The sequence below is a fragment of the Haliotis rubra genome, unplaced genomic scaffold (assembly GCF_003918875.1).
Source record: "Haliotis rubra isolate DU_JTF1 unplaced genomic scaffold, ASM391887v1 Scf258, whole genome shotgun sequence".
Lineage (NCBI taxonomy): Eukaryota > Metazoa > Mollusca > Gastropoda > Lepetellida > Haliotidae > Haliotis > Haliotis rubra.
The window spans coordinates 232,174-251,035 of NW_025766647.1; the positions used below are offsets into that span (position 1 = coordinate 232,174).

At 40.9% G+C, this 18,862-nt stretch overlaps 1 protein-coding gene across 1 annotated transcript in view; it reads right to left on the bottom strand.

Annotated features, from left to right (window-relative positions):
* LOC124279906 (receptor-type tyrosine-protein phosphatase alpha-like) overlaps positions 1-18,862 on the bottom strand; it is a 95,862-nt gene that overhangs the window by 17,783 nt on the left and 59,217 nt on the right. The window contains exons 2-10 of the mRNA XM_046715786.1: positions 17,508-17,642; positions 15,730-15,927; positions 9,956-10,186; positions 6,909-7,043; positions 3,758-3,907; positions 3,627-3,656; positions 3,406-3,523; positions 3,000-3,151; positions 1,667-1,804 (exon numbers count right to left, since the gene is read on the bottom strand). Of these exons, the coding sequence (XP_046571742.1) occupies positions 1,667-1,804; positions 3,000-3,151; positions 3,406-3,523; positions 3,627-3,656; positions 3,758-3,907; positions 6,909-7,043; positions 9,956-10,186; positions 15,730-15,927; positions 17,508-17,642 (1,287 nt within the window). The remainder of the gene's footprint in view (positions 1-1,666; positions 1,805-2,999; positions 3,152-3,405; positions 3,524-3,626; positions 3,657-3,757; positions 3,908-6,908; positions 7,044-9,955; positions 10,187-15,729; positions 15,928-17,507; positions 17,643-18,862) is intronic.

Sequence of the window (18,862 nt, forward strand, 5' to 3'; positions counted from 1 at the left end):
ATTCCTTCGTTTGAAAACATAAATTGTTTACACTTTTCGTCATATTTTGTATTGATGCTGTTCATATGTTCACATGCCAAGTTACAGCAGTGAAATGAACCTTTCAAGTGATTGATTAAACAAATACTTGAATCATTTAAGACAATATATCTTCCATATAACTTATTCATGTATTTAAATATAAAATTTCAGAATGTGTCCTATCTCAAGGGAATGGGATGGGAATGCATCCGAAGCAAATTTCAAGAAAGAGCTAGGAACGTTTCTGAAGTATCCACCTGACCGCCAGGCAGGGAGTGGCAGAAAGAAGAGGAGCTAATAATTGTGTTTTTGGAGTTGTAATTGTGTTATAAGAACTGAACTGTGGTATTGACATTGGTGGCGTAAATGTCACTTTGATGCTATATGCAGATAATATTGTGTTATTAGCACAACAGAGATCAGCTACAGACTATGTCATGTGTGATGTTTTACATTATGCATTAAACCACGTTTTTCTGTGTGCGTGTGTGTTCATAAAGAATTCATGAAAATTGACTTGTTTTATGTGCTGTCTTCAGTAATAGTTCCTGGTCATCTTGGATCTCTTTCATGGTGAAAGTAATTGCATTGTGTTTATTCAGGGTCTGTCTAAGAGCTGAAATTCAGACAAAATGTCTTCTCGGGACAATTTTCACCTTTTCAAGGTAACAATACAACAGTAAATAGTCTTTCTTAATTTGGAATACTCTTTTCTTCTTACTGGAATTATACGTCCAACTGACATAAAAATTAAATGAACATTATGTTGAAAGGGGAATTTTCACCAAGTATTTTATCAGGTAAATATTTTTACTGCAATTTTCTGTTTGAACACTGTTCATTGCAGGTAGCTTTTTGGGTATTTTAGCTGGATGCAGTAGTTTTGTGCTACTTTATTGTAGTTTAAAGATGAAGTGCGAGTCTATTTACAGGAAAGCGTAATATCTCCCAGACACAACCACGGAACAACCCATTTTCAACGTTACTAATATGTCACACTTCAACGTTGATTCCACGTCAGATATCTACGTCTAAAAAACTTTCATATACAACCTTTTTTCAACGTTGATAATCGGTCAAACTTCAACGTTGATTCCACGTCGGATATCTACGTCAAAAAAACTTTCATATACAACCTATTTTCAATCTATTTTCAACGTTGAGGATCAACCTATTCTCAACGTTGAAACAACGTTGATGTGCCTGCTGGGTATGCTCTCAGTATCGTATCCTATGCACTGTTAATGTCCATGGAATTTGATGTTTCTCTCTTGGAATCTTCACTCAAACCTTTCTGTGTGTTTATCTCTTGTTATTACTCACCCGGTGAAGATATCACTGTTTAATAATCTACAATGTTATTGCACATTTATTGTTTACACTTATGACGTCACAATGCTAATACATCTGTCACTTTGGTATTAGACCTTGCTTGACTCGCAGAAAGCTTAGAGTCATAAACCTGTAGGCAGTTTCTTTCAGTTAAGGCTGGAGAGTAATAAACAGAATATTAAACTCACTTCAGCGGAATACCATTTATATATTTCGTTCGTTTGATACCAAATCATTAACTCGTTTTATAAACATAGTATTACACGGAAGGTCGTTTAGTATCCAGTATTTATTCAACACCACGTAATCTAACCTTGTTGACAGGTGTCGCTGACCCAGCCTGGACTGCAGCCCTTGAGACAGGTTCCAGTGACATGGTGACAAGGTTCATCGTCCGCACAATGTCCACACGTGGAGGAACAGTTAACACCAAACGTCCGTGACGGACATTCTACAAGCAAATGGTACCATGTAGTTACGACATGCTTCAGAATGGTTTATTGGGTGAAGTCAAATCAGACAACAGTAAACTATACGCATGTTTCTGTATACTGAAACAGTCTTAGCCTATAGTACGAGAACGTCACATCCCCAACATACAGTCCACTCCCTCCCATCCTGGCTCACATCCTCCATCACACCGCCCTGCTGTACCCGACACCTCCTTACACTTCCGGGCACTGCAGTTACCATGACAACCGGGGCCATAATTCACGTTTAGTGTACACTCTGAAAGATAATCATCAGGACAAACACTGTAATTGCTGTCAGTGCTCACAGCAAGGAAACAACAGACCGGCAACACACCAGAGAGAACTGTTAGTTGTCTTGGCTCCTTGTTCTTGACTTCTAGTTCTTTATATATGTCTGTTGTTTGTTTGCTAGCATATTTGACGCCGTGCACTGTGATATTCCCGCTATAGATCTGTGTCCGATAATACTCGAGTCTGAGCCAGACAATCAGCTGATTGATATTACATGCAAAGGTAGGTACGATGACACCCAGTCCACCCGTCGCGGAATCTGACCACTAGGTCACTATCCCTTACCACGAGTAATGGTTGTTGGGGATGAAGTCTAACACTATCAGCTAGAACGTGTCTGTTGCACGTCCATGGCGTATGATGACGAGAACGATAAAATTGACTCAGTTACAGATAACTGAAATGTCCCCTGTCTCCGTGACGGAACCTCATGCCAATTTGAACTGCCTTGGGAAACTGAGTTTGTGTCATATAAGTTGCCTAAAAAAGGAATAACAACTTTGTGTGGCATTTTAGAAGCTGGAAATACAAAATGATATCATTTTATAGCAACTTATAAATGCTGTTACTCATAAAATCTGTCATATTGCAAATACGGAATGACCTGATATATTATCCCTTGACAGAATTATTTTGCAGTTGTAGACACCTTTTCTTGGTCTCAACACCGGCGACTTTGATCACTGAACGCCTGGAAGCTAAAATGTCGGACGACTACAATGGGCACCGCTTCTTTCTTATACGAAAATCGCACGTTACAGCAAATACGCGTATTGCATTGTCATTATCGTAATTTACAATTCCATAAATCATTTACACATAGGATCTTCAGATATGTTTATGAAGGCACTACACTTACATATACGTGACATTGTGCCATACCTGATGTACAGTCCTCTCCCTCCCACCCTGGCTGACATCCTCCATCACATCGGCCTGTATCCCGGGGACAGGTGCTAGTATCTCCCTGGCACATCCGGGAACTGCAGTTTTTAACACACCCAACTCCATATTCCACACCATCGACACATTCTGTAGGAATATTCAGACAGAAAACAATTACATAAGATGTGTTGCATCATTCTGTATTAGCCAATTGTATGTGTCATTAGTTCAAGTTTAGCTATTCAATGTAGCAAGGACTGAACCCACTATCCCTGGAACCTACCAAGTATATGATTGTCACATCACGAGGCACACACATACGTGTATCTTAGGTCTGTTGGGATGTGTCGGGGATATATCACACTAAGATGCAGTAAACAACACAGTTATCATCACGTCATCGTGCCTGCAGATCTCCCCTCTCCACCCTGCCTGACATCCAGCTGTACGCCGTCCTGTATCCCGGGGACAGGTGCTAGTATCTCCCTGGCACATCCGGGTACTGCAGGTTTTAACACACCCTACTCGATATTTCACACCAAACCATTGCATAAAAGGTGCGGCAATAGTTTGTGTATATACAACTGATGTTAGCCGTTTTGTTAACTGCAGGTTTTGTTACACCCAGTCCGTATTCCACACCATGGACACATCCTGTAAAATATGGTTGTCAAGTATGTGTTGTGTCTAATCAAAATGGTACCTACAGTAAGACATACATTAAGTGAAGTATGACACTTTCCGATGCCTGTTACCTGTAGTGCAGTCTTCCCCTTTCCATCCTGCCTGACATCCATCTGTACACTGTCCTGTATCCCGGGGACAGGTGCTTCCATCTCCCTGGCACATCCGGGTAGAACACGCCCCTCTACAGTCAGGACCGTACTGGACATTGTCGTCACATTCTGTCAAGAATCATTAAACAGTTTGTTATCATTATTTCTTACACACCCGTGGGTGAGAAACCCGTGTGAGAAAACTGGTATCACACATATGTGTGAGATCGATTTCTAAGCCCGTGATTGGCTACTCCATGGTGATGACCTAGGGTCAGGGTATGACGGACTACTTTCCTGATTAAAATTCATTGATAAGTTACTCGTGCTTCAATCGAACAGAAACCTGTTAGTGTTACTCGTGCCAAAAATACCCCTTTACACCTACCTGTTATTTTCGCGAATGCAACATAAACAAGTATTTATAAAATGAGTCACAAGTACAATAAATATAACACAAATCTATTTATTTTCTAATTCCTTTTATTCAAACTTTTGATTTCTAGTCATGAATTCAAAATGGCTCCAACCATTAGTGATACCCGTGTAAACAATTATGTGAAAATCACCGTTAGAGATAAAACCCTTGATTCCCTTCGAATATTCAAAATGTACAACACTGGTACTTTACTGGAGAGATCCGACAAGTGTCATGTGTCGTCTTGCAAAAGTACCTGACACGATAACGTCAGTGCCTGTCCATTGTGAGATCGATTTGCCTCGTTGTTTCTTTGATGCATTGGTAAAGATGACATTTTTCACTGAAATACATGATGAAGACCCACTTCCAGCTCCGAGATACTATTGTGATTCCAATGTTATCAAATTCACTCATGAGAATCTGAACCAAAACACACTCGTTGAAACAATGTACAACATGGTACGTTTTGCAAGGCTTCATGTTTGCAAATGGCGGCACACGTCCTTTCTATTCAATCGAACATGTACAGGAACGGTTGATCTACACATAAGTCATTGCTCAAGATATTCCTCCGACGCATGATAATGAAAAGTTTATGTCTTGTTAACTTACAGGATGTAATCAACTCACATTTCATACTGACAACTCCGTAAATTCCATTACATTCCAAGTGGCAGTTTCTGGCTCGGGAAAACGAGAAGGATGTGGCGAAGAAGAGTAGTCCCCCATTGACAGTGAACATAACCTCAGCAATGTCACATTCGAGCACACTAGGTGCACCTAATTACACACACTCAAAAGTTTTGGCTCCGGTCGATGGGAGAGCATTGAACGTAAACTGGTACACAAGTACAGATCCCCAATGTGCAGAGATATCCGAAACAGTCTTCCGATGACCACCAAGCGATAACTATTACGTCACTCGCTCAAATATTTTACGCTTGCAAGAATTAAAATCATCCACATTTGCATGGTAACATCATCGTTTTAGAGGGTTGAATTAATTTTCTGTGATCTTATGTACTTATCATTATCACTATTGCCTTGATGAGGCGAAGAGGTGGCAGAAACCTTTTTGTGGAGGGTCACCATGGGGATGAGTAGTGATGCTCACATTCCCCACTTCCCACTGTGGGACATGGGACTGATGTTGATATATATAATGTGACAAGGATCAGCAGCTCACATTCCCCACTTCCCACTGTGGGACATGGGACTGATGTTGATATATATAATGTGACAAGGATCAGCAGCTCCACATTCCCCGCTTCCCACTGTGGGACTTCCACACTGTGGGACATGGGACTGATGTTGATATATATATATATGTGACAAGGATCAGCAGCCCACATTGCCCCGCTTCCCACTGTGGGACATGGGACTGATGTTGATATATATAATGTGACAAGGATCAGCAGCTCACATTGCCCCGCTTCCCACTGTGGGACATGGGACTGATGTTGATATATATAATGTGACAAGGATCAGCAGCTCACATTCCCCCGCTTCCCACTGTGGGACATGGGACTGATGTTGATATATATAATGTGACAAGGATCAGCAGCCCACAAGACTTTCTCCTTGACACCATCAAACTTTATATAATAGTTTTGCCATTTAGTGATTAAAATAATAACCTGTGTTTTCCGTGGGAACCTGACATACACCATTGGACTTGACTGTCTCATGTTGCACACAATGAAGTGGACGTTGGTGAAGAATGTCATGATTAACTTGTGCATTTAGTTTGGTGAACCTAGTATGTATAGTTTTGGTGATATGCTCTGGACGAGGTAACCCTTAAACACATTTTGCACTAAGTAGTATTTCCATTGAAGCAGCAAAAATACAATTCTGATAAGCTTTAGAATAGCAAAAGACACATCTACGGGAAATGACTAACATGTGTGTGAAGTTTGGAGAACTTAGCATATATAGTTTCGGTGATATGCTCTGGACAAGATAAGTTTGGTGAGCTAGCATGTATAGTTTCGGTGGCATCCTCTGGACAAAGATAAGTTTGGTGACCCAGCATGTACAACTTTAAGAGATATGTTCTGGACAAAGTTGCCGGACAGAAACACGGAATGAACACTATATACACCCGTTACTTCAAAGCGGGGGTATGCTAATTTAACATATTCAATATTTACTACAATCTTCTTTTAAACGAACACTAAATTATTAAAATAAAACAGGCCGTGTTATTTGTGTTGTGTTGGTCCTTATATTATCTTATTAACTGAATACACAATTGTATTAGTAAACATGTACACATGTCATTTCTGGCCACTGTGGCAATGCTACAGAGCTACTAACTTCTACTTATTTTTTGCTTTCCATGTTAAAGTCATCAGTAAACACAAAACAAAATGTCGAAATTGTTCTTGATCAGTTTGATTTGGATTATATAACTTCTGCAAAGTAACATTCTCGATAAAGTGAGACATACGTACGTGAACATACACACACACGCACACACCCACCAAACCTAGCGCCTAGTACAACTGGTCATAAAATCTTGTCCGAGAAGGACATCACGTTTGTTGCTTGGTTAGTTACCTTTGTGCCCAACCATTACCACACGACATGTCAACACCTTCATCCCCATCCTTTGTTCCATGACATGTCAACACATTCATCCCCATCCTTTGTTCCATGACATTCTTTAGTCTACATGTGTTCCTCTGTTGTTCATTATTCACTCACCGACATCGCAGTTGGTTCCCTTCCAGCCTGCCAGACATCCACCTGGAGGACAAACCCCCGTGATGTCGTTACAGACGCCGTCTTTACAGTGGCAGTAGTTCTCACAGTCATCACCAAAGGTACCCGGATCACAAGCTGACAAAGAAGATTGCAGGAAATATCGAACAAACTGGGTCACAATTGTTGAGCACCTCAAGATACTATTTACATTTGTTGTGGCCAAAATCAACTAATTACTTAAAGAGAGAATCATTTTTCGTTTCCTTTAAGTTCCAAATTTGTATCATTCCCATTTCGCTTAAGTTCCAAATTTATATTCATATTTTATTTAACATTTCTAAGTTTATCTGAATAACTAGTCTAAACTTATCCTTCCATATCTGTCAAGGGGAAGTAAATGCCTTGGGGCATGCATATCATGTTATGTGCTCTCAGTCACCGAGTCCACAAGCTATAGAGGTCTAAAACAATGGTAAGCCACTGACACTTTTACCTCAGACATAAAGTGGTTACCTTAAATGCAATATTATATATATATATATATATATATATATATATATATATATGTGTATATATATATGTATGTGTGTGTGTGTGTGTGTGTGTGTGTGTTTAGTATGTTAAAGTAAGTAGTAGTTCTGTGATATCTATTCTCAACAGACACTTGTTGTTGTTATTGGTCGTGTTGCAGCGCCGGCTGTGGCTGTAGAGTCCGATGCGGCATCGGCAGCTCCGCTGACACTTCCAGCAGGTATAGTCTGTGGTGGGATCGGCGGGGGAGGACTGGAGCCTCTGTCGCCTGCGGGTCCTTTTCTCCTCCCACTGGGTCTCCCTCCTGTCCTCAGCTAGCTGGATGCCAGCCTTGACGGTGGATCGCCAGCTTGTGCGGTCGGACGCTGCTTCCAGGTCTGCTGGGCTGATGCTGCAAGCCTTCAAGTCACGCTTGCAGGCGTCCTTGTAGCGCAGTGAGGGGCGTCCACACTGGCGGGTTCCAGTGGCCAGCTCGCCGTAAAGAATGTCCTTTGGAATGCGACCGTCGTCCATCCTGCACACGTGGCCGAGCCAGCGCAGGCGTCTCTGTGTGAGAATGGCGAACATGTTTGGTACGCCTGCCTGGGACAAGACGCTTGCGTTTGTGGCACGATCCTGCCAGCTGATGCCAAGGAGTCGTCTTAGGCAGCGCATGTGGAAGACGTTCAGCCTTTGCTCTTGGCGAGAGTAAAGAGTCCAGGCTTCGCTGCCGTAGAGAAGGGTACTCAACACACAAGCCTGGTATACTTTCATCTTTGTGTTGAGCGTCAGCATGGTGTTGTCCCACACCCTTTTCGCTAGGCGGGCCATGGCAGTGGCTGCTTTGCCTATCCTCACATTGAGCTCAGCATCTAGGGATAGGTTGTTGGAGATTGTGGAGCTGAGGTAGGTGAAATTATCCACCACCTCTAGGGTGTGGTGGCCGATGGTGATTGCAGGGGTGGTGCTGACATCTTGGCCCATGATGTTGGTCTTCTTGAGGCTGATGGTGAGGCCGAACTTTGTGCATGCCTCTGCGAAGCAGGTGATGAGTCGCTGGAGGGCCTCCTGGGAGTGTGCACTGAGGGCGGCGTCATCTGCAAAGAGCATCTCTCGTATGAGGACCCTGCAAACCTTTGTCTTTGCTCTGAGGCGGGAGAGGTTGAAGAGGTTTACGTCACACCTCGTGTGGAGGAAGATGCCGTCTTCGGACTCACGGAAGGCGTAACGCAAGAGTAGGGAGAAGAACACACCAAAGAGTGTCGGGGCCAGGACACACCCTTGTTTCACACCACTCTTGATTGGGAAGGGGTCCGAGAATGATCCGTCATACTGGACTGTGCCTGCCATGTCGTCGTGGAATGATGTGATCATCTTCAGGAGCTTGGGGGACATTCAATCCTGTGTAGGAGGGTGAAGAGGCCCTTTCGACTGACCAGGTCGAACGCCTTGGTCAGATCGATGAAGGCGAGGAACAAGGGCGTCTCTGTCTCTGTTCACGGCATTTCTCCTGTAGCTGCCTGAGGGAGAACACCATGTCGATCGTCGACCGTTTCGGTCGAACCCTACATTGTGACTCAGGGTACACTCGGTCGGCGAGCAGCTGGAGGCGGTTGAGGACGACTTGGGCGAAAGCTTTCCCCACGATGCTGAGGAGGGAGATCCCGCGATAGTTGTTACAATCGCTGCGGTCGCCCGTGTTCCTGTAGAGTGTGACGATCTTCGCGTCCCGCATATCCTGGGGTATTGTGCCCTCTTCCCAGCATTGGAGCAGGAGGTCGTGGAGGTGGCTGAGGAGGGAACTCTCTTTTCCTACCTTATCAATCTCTGGTGGAATCCCATCGCTGCCTGGTGCTTTTCCGCAGGAGAGAGAGTCGATGGCCTTCTTGAGCAGACACTTGTATTTCCCATATATATAACAGACACTTGTATTCCCCATGTGTTGAGTATGTCACCTGTTAGCTCACCTTACCATATTTAACCTTTATGTTCATATGCTGTGGAGTTCCATTTAAGTGAAACTAGTTGACATTGAATTTTCCTATGGTTAAATAGTAAGATAGATTTTCATCTCTTTCAGTCAATCTGCATTTAACTTGTAAAGAAATATATCAAGAAATAAGAAAACAAGAATAAAGTATTAAGAAACAAGCAACTTGGTTATTACAACATTGTTTTAATCACTGACAAAAACAAAGATGTTTTTCAGACATTAATATTCCTCTTTTCCTTCTTCCGGTGACATGTGCATGGCCTGTTCGCATAAATATCGTATACATGTATTATATTATACCCAATAAGTGACTTGATGGCTACTTCTCCGTTAAATTTGCATTTTAAGACTGGTGACAACATTGAATAAATATCCCTCAAGACCCCTCATTACATCCCCATAAATGGGAGTCCGACAGTTCACCGTTGGCTTCAAATCAGTAACTGGTCATCAAAAACTCTATTCTCAATCTATACTTGATAACTAGAAACATCACATTAACAATAAAAGTTTATATATTTTTTACGTAATTAGAGTTTCTTACCATTCACCTCCACCTCACAAAAGTCCATTTTAGGTTGTGTATCCCCATCATTAGCTGTAGTTGTGTACAGGAGAACGTAGCGCCCTCTGCCGTGACAGGGGACAGATATGGTGTCGTTGATGTCAGTGCCATATATGTTTCCTGTCACACTGTAGCAGAGGAGACCGCTGGGTGGGGCGGTGTTAGTGGTGTTGGTGAGGTACACCTGGATGCCGTTTCTTCTGGGTGTATCTGTAAATAACGAAGATGAAGTAGATGTTTAATATGTTTGTTTATTCTCAATAAAAACACAATTCAAAACATTTCCATGTTCATGACACCATTTCCGTTTTGAGAGAAACATATGCCAAGTGCAGGATAACTGTATTAACACTTCTGGTTTAACGATATGACTCCTAGGGCTGGTAAATTCATATATGCTGCTATTTTAATAACACACTTCAAGTTGATCAAATCTTTCTGGTTTGTTCATGCGTTATGCTAAAACGAAAATTACATGTTTAAGTTGATAAAAATAAGATTAATTACTTCAAAACATTATATATCTTGCTTCAGCAACGGCAACGTTGCATACTTCGGGTCTAATTATTTCCCTCACGAGTTTGGGATAATGTACGTGTTGCAGAATACATCTTAAAACAGAAAACAATATGTCATGAGAGACCTTAAGAATAGTATCGTAGGCCGTGCTATAAGGTTCATTACAAGCAGCTGATCTGGACATGGCGGCTGTGCTGATAGCCATGATAATAACAGTCAAACTTCTATTAATTCATGTTTTGATAGCACTGTGAAGATTTATACATAGATATACCACTTTATCTTAACTCGTGGAATATATAAACATATATACACTCCCAGTTAAAACCCATATTCCGTCAAATTGCTTGAATATCCAGCTGAAAATATACTGAGAGAAACAAATAAAGGATCACAGGAAAATGCAAGCGTTCCTTTAATATTTTCAAGTGTTCAACACCATCTTTGAATAGCGCTGTGGTGATGAAAACTGGAAAATTGGAATGCTTGAAGTTTCATGCGATAACTCTTTCAATGAAGTGTTGTTCAATGAAGGTTGTTCAGCTAACGAAATAAATGCCCCACTCTATAGCTTGAGACATTGAGTGGATTTGACCTTCAGTATCTGTGATAAACAAGAACTTGCGCAGAAAACAAATATATACTTTGTGGAATTCGATGCCATTCATTCCACCTCAGACTAGATTCGACTGTTAAGAGATGACTCAAACAATCGACTTTTTAGCAGAGATTTCCTATGGATGTGGAAAGGGTTTTGCCGGTTCTATCTACTGTTATACCTACGTCAGTTAATACCCTTTCCGGTTTTGACCTCAGGAAGAGGTGCACCAAGTTTCAATGACCTTCAGTCAATCTGTCTGATGATGACATTGTTTAAAAAAATCTTCACAGTGTCATCAAATGTTGTTTTCCGTATTTCCTTGTTGGTGAAAGTAATTATACATATAGATGCATAGTATGGATTAATAGGTCTCCAGAAAATGATTAGAGAAAATGTCAAACATACTTCCATAACATGTTGGAACATCCATTAAACTTTTCTTGACGTCATGTAATCGTTTTTCTTGATCTTTTCTTCAAGCTATTACTTTGATCAATTTGGAAAAAAATTTATCATATGGTTTCCCTAGATTGTCCAAGGCTTTTCAAAAGTGCTGCTGCTGCTGCTGAAATTGTCAAATGTGTTAATCCTACGCAGTACTGCAGGCTGGTGCACATGTTAGTAAACCACAGGGTGTGGGGATCAAGACTTGTATGAAGTTCTACGTGTATGTTTTCAATGGATGCATGACAGACCTGCATCCATAGTTATATTTTACGCTTCCACGTTCTGCTACCTGGTTAGTCATTGTTTCAAGTTGATAGCTGAAATATGTATTTATTGTCTGAAGTGGATTAGTCTATACATTTGAGTATTGTTATGACATTGTTCAACTGCGGGTTTGTTTCAGATTCAGTAGAAGTTCAGAACATTGAGTTTAGCACTAACTAGTTGTCACGAATGTATTACTATCTAATATCAGTAGTGGTTTTAAAGTTATTTCATTTGGATGAGTCTGGAGTCAAGTGTGACCTGGGTGGTTCTTGAACAGCTTTAAAACTAATCCATTGAACTTTCTGGAGATGTTTACACTAAACTATTAAACAAAGAAGGGGATATTCAATGAAAGTTATGGATATTTTCTATATTTAAGGTGATACATACTTTAACAGAGTAACAGGGACACCTTACTGAGATTTGCATTAGTCGGGCAGCATTAGTCGGGTAGCATTAGTCGGGTAGCATTAGTCGGGTAGCATTAGTGGGAAGGGTAGATGATTGGCCAAACTACGTCTAGCAGTAATGTGAGTCCGTCAGTCGTGTCTGATTACAAATCGTTTGTCCACTCTCCCCACCTACCACCTGTAGCTCTGCTCGTGCCACAATGCTCTGTCTTCTAACTCCTAACATTTCCAATTTCTGAAATGACAATTCCATTTAGCAGCCCCTGACATGACATTTGCCGCACGCTAACATCATCGTTTAATTGAGTTTAAAACAATATCAGAACATTATTCACCAACACAATGACACGCATGACTGAACATTTCGAATGTTACTCGGCCTTGTTCACATACACATCATGAATAAGGTTTACGCGAAATTGGCGTATACACTAAATTCCTGACACGTTGTGAATGGAATAATCATTTTGTAAATCCTCATACAAGCATACAACTTTGATCCTAAATATTATCACCTCAAATTGTACTGTTCCCTATTGTTATAGCAGGTATAAGTGGACAAGCGGATGCCTTTCAAATTTGGCGAAGACCACCAGCTGTGTGAAGATCGAATACACATTCTGGACATCAAAGCTGTTTGGGAAATGTTGCTGCTTTCTGCATATTATCATTTCTGATGTCATTGCTATTACCAGATTTGATGATATCATTATGCGACGATGTCGCATTGGCCATACTAGATATACACACGAATTCTATTAGAAGGTGAGGATCCTCCTGTTTGCATCCCTTGTGATGAGAGGATCACGGTCAAACATGTCATGCTTGACTGCATTGATTTTTTTTCCATCACGATGTATAAATATTTCAATGTCAAATCTGTGAAGGATCCTTTTAATGTTAATTATCAATTAATTATTGAATTTTCAAAAGTACAAATTGATACATTTTGATTAATATGTTTTATATATAGATATATATTTTATTATTGGTAGTTTAAATCAGCAACTTAGATTGTTAGTGGCTGTATCCTCACAGGCGGACGAAGGAGCGTAACATTTTTGTCCACCTGTGACTGTATGTAAGTCACCAAACTTTCCAAGTAACTTTACACTTATCAGACTTATTAACGTAGAATTTGTTATTTTAAATTATGGTTGAAAGTTCCTACAAGCGCCAGCAGCTGAAGGGATGATGTAAATCCAACTAGGGTCAATGCAGGTAGCAACGTTACAGTAATTCCCCATGGTCACTAGTATGGTGATCTACCTTCAGTTGTTGATGTGTTTATATTGTATTGTCTTCTATGGTTACACTGTTTTAGAATTAATTACTAGTTTTATATCTATATTTGTGATAATCTAGTTGTTTTACTGTCCTTCGTTGACAGATGTTTCTGAGTTACTTTTAATCATTATAAATCTACACCTTGATTAAGTCAAGATGTGGCTGAAGAAGTGACATGAAGTTTTAACTCACTCACTCATTGCTATTACCGCTGTTTTTGTAGTCTGTACAACGCCGTTGTAACAACGCTACCAGTGAATGTTGTGCTGTGAGCCTATAGTGTACTGCCAGTGTAATAACGCTACCACTGAATGTTGTGCTGTCAGTCTATAGTGTACTGCCATTGTAATAACTTTGTAGTTATTGAACTGAAAACCTACTTAGTTTCTGTTATTGAACTGAAAACCTAGTTAGTTTCTGTTAACTGTGTATCATTTCTACGTTATTCGTGTGTAGATTTCTGGGTCACGTGATAGTTTCCATTTGCATGACGACATGAAAAGTAAAAATGAAATTAGAAAGGGCAACCCGTTGCAATCATTACCATTTCAAATAACTTCACATCGTAAGAATGCTATCGATAATCACATTACTGCCGATCTTTTCATCGATTCCAAACACTATTCATGACTATACTGATGCCTAGATGCGACTCGAGTTTGAGGCATAGCATCCAAAGTATATTTCACATCAATCATGCCCAATGAAAACTATGTTTCATAATGAGAAATGGTCTGATCTGTGTATATCTGCATGTTATTACTGATTCTATCATGACTCGAGTAAACACTTAACTGTGATTGGTTACTTATAGTCCATCAGTGCTAATTAATCACGTTATTAAAGTTTCTAATCATACATGTTTTAAGGCAATGCGTTATTTTAGGTGATTGCCCACATGGCATTACTTTGCGATCTTTTCATCGATTCCAAACACCACGATGCCTTATACGGATGCCTTGACCCGAGTTTGAGGCATGGTATCACAACATGACGTAGATCTAAACAATAGTTTACACTGAATGTGCTAAACAATTTACTAACTGGAAAACGTTTCCCATTAAATGAAATTAGTGAGTGATTCTTCACCGGGAGTGAGTGAGTGAGTTAATATTTAACGTCACATCGGCAATATTTCAGCCATATCGTTACGAAAACAATTTATATAATACAAGAATGATAACATTATGGAGAGTTAAACCTGTCGACGATGGACAGTACAAATACCAGAGTATCACAGATATGAACATAAAATTAGCATGTAAAACTCAAACAGTGTAATTAAAGAAGTACGGGCTATAGATCGCCAGCATCTGAAGGTAGATCACCATACTAGGATCCATGGGGATCTTCACCGGGATAGGAAACAATAGGATCCCGGTAAGTCCAACTACGTTCCAAAACCTGTGGCTCGTATAAGTCAGAGTCTCAAAATCAGTAGCTGGCGAGAATGGGTCATACCCTAGCTACTATCTTACTAGCTACTTAATGTGTCGGCCGCCATATTACCAAAAACGTAATACTTACAGTCAGTTCTGAAGTAGATGGTGACGTCACGTATCAACACTGTGTCATTGAGATCCACTGGCCACCAGTTGGGATTGCTGCCCTTTGTCTCTATACAGACAGTGTAACTAATGACAATCAGTCATGATACTATACTTACAGTCAGTTCTGAAGTAGATGGTGACGTCACGTATCAACATTGTGTCATTGAGATCCACTCGCCACCAGTTGGGATTGCTGGCCTCGGTATCAATACAGACAGTGTAACTAATGACAATCAGACATAATACTATACTTACAGTCAGTTCTGAAGTAGATGGTGACGTCACGTATCAACACTGTGTCATTGAGATCCACTCGCCACCAGTTCGGATTGCTGGCATCTGTCTCTATACAGACAGTGTAACTAATGACAATCAGTATTGATACTACACTTAGAGTCAGTTCTGAAGTATATGATGACGTCACGTATCAACACTGTGTTGTTGAGATCCACTCGCCACCAGTTGGGATTGCTGCCCTTTGTCTCTATACAGACAGTGTAACTAATGACAATCAGTCATGATACTATACTTACAGTCAGTTCTGAAGTAGATGGTGACGTCACGTATCAACACTGTGTCATTGAGATCCACTGGCCACCAGTTGGGATTGCTGCCCTTTGTCTCTATATAGACAGTGTAACTAATGACAATCAGTCATGATACTATACTTACAGTCAGTTCTGAAGTAGATGGTGACTTCACGTATCAACACTGTGTCATTGAGATCTACTCGCCACCAGTTGGGTTTGCTGACCTTGGTATCAATACAGACATCGTACTTGTGTGCAGCAGTGTTTCCGTCTGTAGCTTGGGATGATGGGAAATTGAGATCTCCACTGGATGATGTAGGTTTTCCCCTTGCAACGTTATCTGTATCAGCGACATACGTCTTCCAACGTAATTTACCGTAACATATCTTACATTTGGGATTACACTTTCTTAGTAAAGTACAAATTCTAGTCCTTTTTGGGGTTGAGTCCCTCCTGGGATTCGAACCCACACCCTCTGAGTCAGGCACCTAATCGCCAGCACACAGCCGCCTAACCCGCTCAGCCACCGCAACTTCCACCGCGGTTAGGCGTCTGACTTTGTGTGCTGGCGATTAGGTGCCTGACTTTGACCACTTTCTAAAATGGCATCGTGTAATAATAAAAATATATATCCACTATCCTCAGCTCAACATTTAGACATCTGCTGAATAACATTATTAGTCTTTCCACTCAGCTCCAAGCTGGGTATACCTGTTAGGAGTTTAATACGGAAGGTACACTTGCTGAGATTGGAGGACTGTTTTACAGAACAAGCAAGTGTTTGTACTTGCATTCTGTTACATGCCACACTGACCGTTTTATATCCGGGTTTGGGATTTTTTGTTAGAAAACGGCTATTGATTTTCTGAAACAAAGCTAATTTTGCATCCATCATGTTCAACGAATAATGTGAACACATTATGAGACAAACTATATATCGCCTGCTTTATCTGGAACAGATGACTTTTTCCACAAATCTTCAACTTAAGCGAAGCTAAGCTGAGATGAAGGGAAATATTGTTTCATAATTGATACTGATTTCTTTCGTAATGAGAAATGTCTGATCTCTGGACATTTGTTCATATTTCTAATTCTACATGACCTGAGTAAAACACATTGGGATTGGTTACTTATTGTCAGCCAGACATGTATAGTCACGCACGCTAAACAAGTGTCTAATTTTCCGCTGCGCAATTATACATATTTTCCGGGTGTAGGCCACCATCCTTAGACCAACCTACGTCAATAATAAACCACCAATCAATGAACTATGGGGACATTGTGTCCTACTCATACCTCATAAGTCAACAACATTCAATGATTAATGTATGTAGTTCAACTACACTTATTTGTACAATTAACGGTCAGTCCCAATTGTTGTAACAACTCCAACCTCGTATGTATTAACTCCTTCTGATACAGATGGCCACCAGTTTTCTTTGGGATATTTCCAAAATCAGGGAACTTCAGTCTGTAGGCTGCCAATAAATCTTCAGAATAAAGTTTGGTTTGACATCACGTCGTTACATTTTGGTTGCGGACGTTGCGAATTTTCTCATAATTTGTTTACAGTCGCAGACTATGTGAATTCAATTTGCAATCCGATTTACTGAGGTCATATAGGTCTTTGAATTGTTTCTTGTAAATAAAGACATTCCACAACCATAGTGGTACGTCTATTCTAACAGAAAATAACGTCCAACCACAAGGTTCCAAGAGCTCAGAAGACACGGAACGTAACAGTGACGAAACAAGTAGTGTTTTCTTTAATCAGCGAGATTCTTAATGGATGTGACATAACAGAGTATGTAAGCTTTATCAGTAGTCAAAGGAAGAACTGTGTCACTCCAAAGTAAACATACATTCAGCTTTGATTAAGTAACCGTGTCAGGAGTTGTGAATGCTGATGTAGTTACATACGTTTCTGACATGTCGATCCAGACCACCCTGGGAAACAGACTGGCGGACTGCAACCGGAAGTAGGGTTACACTTGTCCTGGTCACAGTTACACGTGTAACCACAGTTGTAGCCGTATGTACCATCAGGACAGCTGCCTGTAACAGAAATATTACATCAGAGATAGACAGTGACACTGGTAGCCGTATGTACCATCAGGACAGCTGTCTGTAACAGAAGTATTACATCAGAAATGTGTTACAGAAAAGCGTTACATTAGAGATAGACAGTGACACTGGTAGCCGTATGTACCATCAAGACAGCTGCCTGTAACAGAAGTATTACATCAGAGATAGACAGTGACACTGGTAGCGGCATGTACCATCAAGACAGCTGTCTGTAACAGAAGTATTACATCAGAGATAGACAGTGACACTGGTAGCCGTATGTACCATCAGGACAGCTGTCTGTAACAGAAGCATTACATCAGAAATGTGTTACAGAAAAGTGTTACATTAGAGATAGACAGTGACACTGGTAGCCGTATGTACCATCAAGACAGCTGTCGGTAACAGAAGTATTACATCAGAGATAGACAGTGACACTGGCAGCGGCATGTAACATCAAGACAGCTGCCTGTAACAGAAGTATTACATCAGAGATAGACAGTGACACTGGTAGCCGTATGTACTATCAAGACAGCTGCCTGTAACAGAAGTATTACATCAGAGATAGACAGTGACACTGGCAGCGGCATGTACCATCAAGACAGCTGCCTGTAACAGAAGTATTACATCAGAGATAGACAGTGACACTGGTAGCCGTATGTACCATTAAGACAGCTGTCGGTAACAGAAGTATTACATCAGAGATAGACAGTGACAACGGTAACCGTATGTACTATCAAGACAGCTGCCTGTAACAGAAGTATTACATCAGAGATAGACAGTGACACTGGTAGCCGTATGTACTATCAAGACAGCTGCCTGTAACAGAAGTATTACATCAGAGATAGACAGTGACACTGGTAGCCGTATGTACCATCAGGACAGCTGTCTGTAACAGAAGTATTACATCAGAGATAGCTATATAGACAGTGACACTGGTAGCCGTATGTACCATCAGGACAGCTCTCTGTAACAGAAGTATTACATCAGAGATAGCTATATAGACAGTGACACTGGTAGCCGTATGTACCATCAGGACAGCTGTCTGTAACAGAAGTATTACATCAGAGATAGCTATATAGACAGTGACACTGGTAGCCGTATGTACCCTCAGGACAGCTGTCTGTAACAGAAGTATTACATCAGAGATATACAGTGACACTGGTAGCCGTATGTACCATCAGGACAGCTGCCTGTAACAGAAGTATTAC